Here is a 9,640-nt window from a genome sequence, read left to right as displayed (position 1 = left end):
GTGTGGGAAGATCCCCCCACACTTTGAAGTAAAAAATGGGTTTACTTCAAAGTGTGGGGCACATCCCCACACTTTCAAGTAATTTACTTCAAAGTGTGGGATTACTTCAAAGTGTGGTGCAACAAACGCTCCAAAGAAGTAGGGTTTCTTGGAAAGAGAAGCTGTCTTCTCATTTTGGTTGCCTGTCTATTCTTGAAAACATTGATTAACTTGATGACCGGAATCCTCTAAAGATAATGTTCAAACTTGTCATCTGACATCCGCCAAAATGTTTTTACACCAAATGCACCACACGCACATAATACGCATGAGCACGTGAAACAAGCAACATCAGTGACAATGGAAAGGTTGTCACAAGCGGCTTTAATATTAGCATACTTTTATGCTGTGGGGTTAAATGTATTGTATTGGAGCGCCTGTGTTCCTCTATTTCGCCTGTCATAGGTAGACGCTGGTTAACTGCAGGTGTCTCGTGGAGCTCGTGCTCAGGTATTTCACGTGTGTTTTGCTTGTATTTTGTAAGGTGAACTCAGAGCTAAATTCGAGCTCGTAGATACTCCTTTTTATTCATTCGTTCTTTGCCTTTAGCCGAGGGAAGATAGCTTGCGTTCCAAGCGAATCCGTTCTTCGTTGAACGTAGGGTCTGTTTGCGTAGAGCAGATGCCGGAAACCTGTTATCAACGGCAGGGGATATGTATGGCTACTTCAATACAACCAGGATGTGGTTGTTGGGTTTTCACCATGCTGAGGTCTTGACCTACTAGAGATGTCTGCCTGCTCCACTTTCGACGACGGCACTGCTCGCCTGGCAAGGACTCGACGTCACCGATGACTCCTGTCGCTTCGCACCACGGCCTCGTTGACTCCGGTTCATGAACGATTTCGGATACGCAAGCACGGTAACATTAGCCTTAGCCCGTCCTAACAGCTAAACGTGCAGGAGCTATAACGTCATAATGAACTGAGCGAAAGTGAGAGGTATGAAAGTTTCTAAATAATTATTCTTTGTTGTTATAGGCTTTAACGCTGGTTGATCTTTGTTGTTGTTGTGGATATTGCCGAAAGAAAGATTTGTATAGTTAGATACTGTTGTGCGTGTATTTATGTTATGTATAATTGATTGTTTGTAAGAAACGTCCTTAATCTACTGTTCGTGTCAACTTGTGTTTTGTGGTCGGAAGAGCAAGATTGTTTTGAGTCGTGGATGACAGACTGCGTGCGTGTTTTGTGCATGTGTGCGTGACAAATGGGGGCTCGTCCGGGATCTTTATTATTACATCGTCACCTATGATTTTGCTCTGTTCGTCTGTTTGTTTGTACCGTCTTGTCAGGTTTGATTTTTGAATAGTGATGATTGAATAACATGCTTGTACGTGCTAAGGCTTAACCTGATTTTCACAGCGGCCACCTGTGAATACTAGCCGGTGCTGGGTACATGTCTCGACGTTGTTTATAGCATTTTTCCCTGTTGTAATTTGTCTGGAAATGTTGTAGATTGAGATGTTTTGCTTCAGAATTTTGTTGTGAAGTAGTTAGGTTGCTTTTCCATGGTTGGCGACTTAACCATTTTACATTTGGTGAGAAATCATGTCGGGATCCAAATCTCGCAATGCCGCTCTGGCAAGTTTTTCTACCCCTGATCATGGTAATTCTCCACCCCGTATGACACTTACCACGCCAAAGCATATGGATGGAGCTGCTGTTGACCCTATTGAAAAATCTAGTTCCCTCACGTCAGCTCAAGAAATTATAGCCGCTAGGGGACGTGCTTTGGGCGTTCGATCAGGGGCTGCTTTAGCAAAATACGTTCAAGAAGAGGAAGCAGCTCAACGGAGACTACTTCAAGAAGAGGAAGCAGCTCAACAAAGACTACTTCAAGAAGAAGAGGAAGCTCAACTGAGAAAAGAAGAAGCTCAACGAAGACTACTTCAAGAAGAAGAGGAAGCTCAACTGAGAAAAGAAGAAGCTCAACTGAGAAAAGAAGAAGCTCAACGAAGACTTCAGAGGGAGGAACAGGATGCTCAACGAAGACTTCAGAGGGAGGAAGAAGAAATCAGAAGAAAAGTACTTCGAGAAGAGGAAGAAAACGACCGCCGCCGACGTCTAGCTGAACTGGAAGAAGAAAGAGTTCGTGCAGAGATAGAAAAGACTAGGAGAGAAGAGACTACTTCAAGTTCTCGTAGTAGGGCTATTGAACCAGTTCGTCTGAAAATAGATCCATTTGATGAAGCCAAAGAGGATCTCGACACCTTCCTAGGACGATTCGAGAGAGCAGCAACTCTCAGTGGCTGGGACAGGGAGAGTGACTGGGGAGCTCGGCTGGGAGCCCTCCTGAAAGGTTTTGCTGCCGATGTTTACTTGGAACTGCCAGCTGAGGATGCGGGAAACTTTGATGTCATTGTGGACGCCCTTAGAGGATCTTTTCGCTGGACGGCTGACTCGTATCGTTCTAAGTTTCGACTCGCGGCCAAAAGGGGAGAGGAGACGTTTATACAGTTTGCTACCCGTCTTCGAATTTGGTTTGAACGGTGGAGGAAAGCCGCGAAGAAAGAGGAGACCTATGCTGGAATCCGAGACCTCCTACTGATGGAACACCTGATGGACCATGTGTCTGGGGACCTCGCGGATTTCATCCGGCAGCGCGAACCGGCGAACGTCACCGAGGCCGCCGAACTAGCTGAGAGGTTTGCTGCATCAAAAAGAGCCAGGAAAAACCCGGTTACTGCGACTGGTCGAGTCGAGAAGAACACGAAGGACATTGAAAATCCTGAGGAAGACTCTGCCCCAGTTAGTCCCGTCCACCCCAACGGCCCTTTTCCCAAGAGAAATTGCTACGGTTGCGGTAAAACTGGGCACATCCGTAGGAATTGCCCGCAATCAGCATCGTCCTTCAACGTGCGGACCGTCACCAACGTGAGAACAGTTGTAACGACGCCAGGAACCACTGCTGCCACAACAGAGTTACCTACCCTTTGTGACCCATGTAGCCAACTTTCGTACACTCCTTTATGCACGGTCAGTATCAATGGATCGCAAGTATCTGCTCTTCGTGACACAGGCGCCGACGGACTGGTCATTGACTCCTCTTTGGTAAAAAACTGTAACCTCAAGCAGGGAAGTCAAACTATTCGTTTCGCAGCAGGGAACGTTCAGAAGACTTGTCCTACTACGATCGTACATTTAGAGTCCCCATTCTTCTCAGGGAACGTTGTCGCTATTGTGGCTGACCAGCTAACATACCCCGTACTCATCGGAAACCGGATCGTTCAGCCTGGAGGAGAAACCCTTGAAGTTCCTGTGTACCGGGCGAAAGCTCAACCTGTCAAGATAGCCGCCATTACTCAAGTCCAAAATACGCGAGAAAAAGAACCTCCTAAAACCCTACGGATGAAGGACTCTGGTCTAGGTGTTACCAGAGAGAAGTTGATCCAGCTACAGACGCTTGACCCAACTCTGTCTAGGGTGCGGGAGCTGGCAAAAGGGAGGAACCCTACCCCATCCGGGAAGAAAGGAAAGGTGAAATTCCTTTGGAAACAGGGCGTCCTGCATCGCCTTTTCATAACCACGGAGAAGACCTTCAGTCAGGTGGTGGTGCCCGAGACTCTTCGTTCGGGTATTTTGAGACGATACCACAATGTTACTAAGACTGGTCATCTTGAGACAAAGAAAACTAAGAATAGACTCTGGCATTCGTTCTACTGGCCAGGGATGGAGGGCGACATCAGGCGTTATGTTCATTCCTGTGATGTTGGTCATCGAGCTTTACCTGAAGGAGGATCACCCAAAGCTCACCTTGGAAAGATGCCTCTCATAGATGAACCTTTCCGGAGAATCGCTGTCGACCGTGTTGGCACATTGACAGTCTCAGAGAGAGAGAATCGCTACAGACTGATCACCAGTCCCTTCAACCTCTACAGAAGACATAGATGACGAACGGAAGTTTGATGCGCTGGGCCCTGTTGCTTCAGACATTCACGTTCCGCATCAGAGCAATCCGAGGATGCGACAACGTCGGAGCAGACTATTACAGCCGCATTGTGTAGAATTTTTGTGACGAACCGTAGTTCGGTTTGAGTAGGGGGGTTTGTCACAAGCGGCTTTAATATTAGCATACTTTTATGCTGTGGGGTTAAATGTATTGTATTGGAGCGCCTGTGTTCCTCTATTTCGCCTGTCATAGGTAGACGCTGGTTAACTGCAGGTGTCTCGTGGAGCTCGTGCTCAGGTATTTCACGTGTGTTTTGCTTGTATTTTGTAAGGTGAACTCAGAGCTAAATTCGAGCTCGTAGATACTCCTTTTTATTCATTCGTTCTTTGCCTTTAGCCGAGGGAAGATAGCTTGCGTTCCAAGCGAATCCGTTCTTCGTTGAACGTAGGGTCTGTTTGCGTAGAGCAGATGCCGGAAACCTGTTATCAACGGCAGGGGATATGTATGGCTACTTCAATACAACCAGGATGTGGTTGTTGGGTTTTCACCATGCTGAGGTCTTGACCTACTAGAGATGTCTGCCTGCTCCACTTTCGACGACGGCACTGCTCGCCTGGCAAGGACTCGACGTCACCGATGACTCCTGTCGCTTCGCACCACGGCCTCGTTGACTCCGGTTCATGAACGATTTCGGATACGCAAGCACGGTAACATTACGGAGATTTAATAAACGAAACGTCGGGACGTTTCGTTTTGAAGTCGTGGTAAACGTCATCATTTCGGGAGTCTCTCGCTGGAAAGGTGAAGGTCAACTGAAACGGAACGTGGAACGTCAAAACGCAGTCACGTTTTCCACCCCCAAAAAACGAACAATATTTCGTCAACTTTTGTGAGTATTTTTGCACACTAACAGTTTTATTTGTTGGCCATTTTATGCATTGCTAGATTCATCAACCCTTTCACAGTCTTTCAGCGCTGAGAATGTGTTCATTGGAGGTAGACAACTGTTGTGAACTGAAATATGTTGAAGGGTGCTGATCCTGGTACATTTATCCAACTTCATGGTGAAGAAAGCAAATGGCGAAGCAGAAGTAGGTCATCGCATCGAATTTTTATTCTGGCTTCGTATGTGATTTTGTATAAACAAAGTCTGTGTGATTTATTTGGACTGAAAATAATCAAAGTATGCCCGATTCTGGACCACCTCCTAGGGGTTTTTTTCCCCATTCTGATCGAGGACAGACGTGATAATTTCACTTGAAGATTTATCGCCCTTCCTTCATTCCGAAACGAAACGTGAATACATCTAAATCTTGTCTGTGGCCTATGCCGTCTCGTTTCACGTTCCGTTTCGCGGGGTGACTCATTCACCAAACGAAACGAGCTGCAAAACGAAACGTGCTGTCTCTTGAATCTCCCTATTAGCCTTAGCCCGTCCTAACAGCTAAACGTGCAGGAGCTATAACGTCATAATGAACTGAGCGAAAGTGAGAGGTATGAAAGTTTCTAAATAATTATTCTTTGTTGTTATAGGCTTTAACGCTGGTTGATCTTTGTTGTTGTTGTGGATATTGCCGAAAGAAAGATTTGTATAGTTAGATAGTGTTGTGCGTGTATTTATGTTATGTATAATTGATTGTTTGTAAGAAACGTCCTTAATCTACTGTTCGTGTCAACTTGTGTTTTGTGGTCGGAAGAGCAAGATTGTTTTGAGTCGTGGATGACAGACTGCGTGCGTGTTTTGTGCATGTGTGCGTGACAAAGGTCATCGTGACCCTCGTGTTACCGTGTGATTTTGAGATTTTAGGCTGTGTTGCGTGACAAACCTCAATTCCGATCAAGAACAAAACATTTTAAACTTACCCCTTGACCCCTCGTGTACGCTAGAACTCCAAGAAGCGGTACGTGTATTCTCAGAAAGAAAAGAAACAAGTCGCGTAAGGCGAAATTACTACATTCAGTCAAGCTGTGGAACTCACAGAATGAAACTGAACGCACTGCATTTTTTCACAATGACCGTAGTCCGCCGCTCGTGCAAAAGGCAGTGAAATTGACGAGCCTGTTTAGCGCGGTAGTGGTTGCGCTGTGCTGCATAGCACGCTTTTCTGTACCTCTCTTCGTTTTAACTTTCTGAGCGTGTTTTTAATCCAAACATATCATATATATATATATATATATATATGTTTTTGAAATCAGGAACCGACAAGGAATAAGATGAAATTGTTTCTAAATCGATTTCGGAAATTTTATTGTAATCATAATTTTTATATTTTTAATTTTCAGAGCTTGTTTTTAATCCAAATATAACATATTTATATGCTTTTGGAATCAGAAAAAGATGAAGAATACGATGAACGTAATTTTGGATCGTTTTTAAAAAATATAATTTTAATTACAATTTTCAGATTTTTAATGACCAAAGTCATTATTTAATAGTTAAGCCTCCAAGCCGAAATGCAATACCAAAGTCCGGCCTTTGTCGAAGATTGCTTGGCCTAAATTTCAATCAAATTTATTGAAAAATGAGGGTGTGACAGTGCCGCCTCAACTTTTACAAAAAGCCGGATATGACGTCATCAAAGACATTTATCGAAAAAATGAAAAAAACATCTGGGGATATCATACCCAGGAACTCTCATGTAAAATTTCATAAAGATCGGTCCAGTAGTTTACTCTGAATCGCTCTACACACACACACACACACACACACACACACACACACACACACACACACACACACACACACACACACTCACACACACACACACCACACACACACACTCACACACTCACACACACACACTCACACACACACACACACACACACACACACACACACACACATACGCCACGACCCGCGTCTCGATTCCCCCTCTATGTTAAAACATTTAGTCAAAACTTGACTAAATGCAAAAAGCAAATACAACACAAATCGAAACAAAACAAAAAATAAAGGAAAACAAACAAAACAAAGATGTGAGGTTGGAAAGCACGACTCGTGTTGAACTTTCGTGGCCCAGGGCAAAAACAGAAATAAGGAAGGTTACAAAAAACGAAAACAACTTTGAAGTTATTGTGCCGTAGTTTGTTGAGACAGTTAAATTGTGGCTTTTTTTCTGTGACAGTAGAGGGGCGAGGTGGTCTGGGGGAGGTTAGAAGGGAAGGGGGGGAGGTGTCGATGTGTTTTTTGTGTTCTTTAATCACTGAACAACGACGCACAAGAGGGCATATTTATATATGATCAAACTGTCAAGTGAGATTATTCACAAGACCATAATTGAATGAGGAATTTTGAAGTTTGTTTATCGTCAAAAAATCACAGACAAAGGAGTACCCTGCATCCAAACAACAACAACAACAACAACAACAACAACAACGACAACAACGACACCAATCACGACACCACCACCACCACCACCAACAACAACAACAACAACAACAACAACAACAACAGAAAACTAAAAAGAAAACATTTTCCGAAGAACTCAAGAACTAAAAATTGAGCGGCTCTTGCTGATAAACTGTGAGTGATCTACAAATTATTGGTCCAATTCTCTCTCTTCTATTTTTTCTTGCAGTCTCTTTTTTGTCTGGTTTGTTTCCTACATACTTTGTTCCTTTTTCTCTTTCTTTCTTTCCTTTTTTCTGAATTTGTTTCTTTTTTTTCTTGTTCTTCTTCCTCATCTTTCTCCCTCTCTTTTCTGGGTTTTTTCGTTCTTTCTTTTTTCTCTCTTTTTCTTGTAAAAAAAGGAATCCAAGTCTGCAAAATCTCCAATAAGATTTCAATCAAGCTCAAGATACTGACAGAGATACGTCATTCTCAAATTACAAGGCATCAGAGCTCGGCTTAGAGAGAGAAAAAAACATTCTCTTGTGAGCAGATCTTGCCGTGGCGTTCTTCCTTGCTGATTCGATTTTCGTGCTACCTTCGATCAGAGCTTTGCAGAAACATCAATCTCTTTCCACACTCTCTAAAACTTTTTAAAGGCTAGTAAGTGTGTGGATGCGCGCGCGCGCATGTGTGTGTGTGAGCGTGTGTGTGTGTGTGTGTATGTGTGTGTGTCTGTGTGTCTGTCTGTCTGTCTGTCTGTCTGTGCGCGCGCGTGTGTGTGTGTGTGTGTGTGTGTGTGTGTGTGTGTGATATTTATGTGATGGGGAGGAAGGCGGAGGATATAAGTGATTGGAAGTAGTAAGTAGGCGAAGTTGTCACCTAGTAGTAAGTAGACCCCGAAGTATGGAGTACACCATGTGGGTGCCTCTTTAGTGTCTTGCGGGCGGGGATGTAGCTCAGTCGGTAGCGCGCTGGATTTGTATCCAGTTGGCCGCTGTCAGCGTGAGTTCGTCCCCACGTTCGGCGAGAGATTTATTTCTCAGAGTCAACTTTGTGTGCAGACTCTCCTCGGTGTCCGAACACCCCCGTGTGTACACGCAAGCACAAGAACAAGTGCGCACGAAAAAGATCCTGTAATCCATGTCAGAGTTCGGTGGGTTATAGAAACACGAAAATACCCAGCATGCTTCGTCCGAAAACGGCGTATGGCTGCCTAAATGGCGGGTTAAAAAACGGTCATACACATAAATTTCCACTCGTGCACAAAACACGAGTGTACGTGGGAGTTTCAGCCCACGAACGCAGAAGAAGAAGAAGTGTCTTGCACTGAACGAACATCACTTGCTCTCGTTTTGGACTTTACACACGTGTATGGAATGATAGACAGGCGTTCACTGGCACAGACCGACGAATCACTTGATGGAAAATTAAACTCTGGAAAACCATGACTTTTGGTTCACATCTCCTGTTCCTTTCCTCGCCGACCCAGTCATAAATGGCCGTGTGGCCACACAACAAGTAAAATGCACTCTACATCATTCTGTATCTATGATAACAGAGTACAAAAACAAGTACGTCCTCTCTGTCTCAGATAGTTCTCAGTTCTCTCCAAAATATCAAATGCTATGATGTACATAAAAAAAGGTGTGGGCAAAGCCACCAAGCAAATTCCGTAAACATCTATACCGACCACTTGTGGTTGGTCCATTGGGTTGTCGTTTTAGACCGGTTCGACAGTACGAGTACGTGTTGCCAGGTCCTTTTGATGCGTTTCTTGCATATTCTGGTGCACGTGCGGGTGTCTGATAACATATGTGGGATACAGTTTGAATCCGCTTGAAGTTGTGTGATCTGGCACGGCAGTGCAGTATGGTGATTTCTACGATGCTAGGAATTAATTGCCTGGCTCGCTCGTTCGCGTGTAGCTGTGGGGCTTGGTTGACATTACATCAAAGCCCTACAACTGAGTGACTATAGTTAGAATGAGAAAGAGAGAAAACATGTTGCAAGTCTTCTTGGCTTTTTACACACACGCACACGCACACGCACACTCACACACACACACACACTGATACGCACACGCACACACACACACGCGCGCGCACACACACACACACACACACATACACACACACACACGCACGCACACACACACACACACACACACACACACACACACACACACATACACACACACACACACACAATTCATCGATTGTCGGCCAGGTGACTGTTGATTGAAAGGATGGATGGATTGATGGCATATAATCGACAACCACTTTAAACGACCATCTCGAGGCGAAGTATATATATATATACGACACCAAATACTGCACTCCAACGCAGAAGCTTTTTTAGCAGTTCATTCGATTAGCACAACA

At 44.5% G+C, this 9,640-nt stretch overlaps 1 protein-coding gene across 1 annotated transcript; it reads left to right on the top strand.

Annotated features, from left to right (window-relative positions):
• Nucleotides 1–349: 349 nt before the first annotated feature.
• LOC138964726 (uncharacterized) lies at nt 350–4,638 on the top strand. Its single transcript, XM_070336758.1, has one exon. The coding sequence runs from the start codon at nt 1,588–1,590 to the stop codon at nt 3,928–3,930; it is 2,343 nt and encodes a 780-aa protein (XP_070192859.1). The 5' UTR covers nt 350–1,587; the 3' UTR covers nt 3,931–4,638.
• Nucleotides 4,639–9,640: the final 5,002 nt, after the last annotated feature.

This window comes from Littorina saxatilis, linkage group LG4, assembly GCF_037325665.1.
Source record: "Littorina saxatilis isolate snail1 linkage group LG4, US_GU_Lsax_2.0, whole genome shotgun sequence".
In the NCBI taxonomy this organism is placed as follows: Eukaryota; Metazoa; Mollusca; class Gastropoda; order Littorinimorpha; family Littorinidae; genus Littorina; species Littorina saxatilis.
The sequence above is the reverse complement of the archived record's forward strand: the minus strand, read 5'-3'. Positions and strand labels throughout refer to the sequence as shown.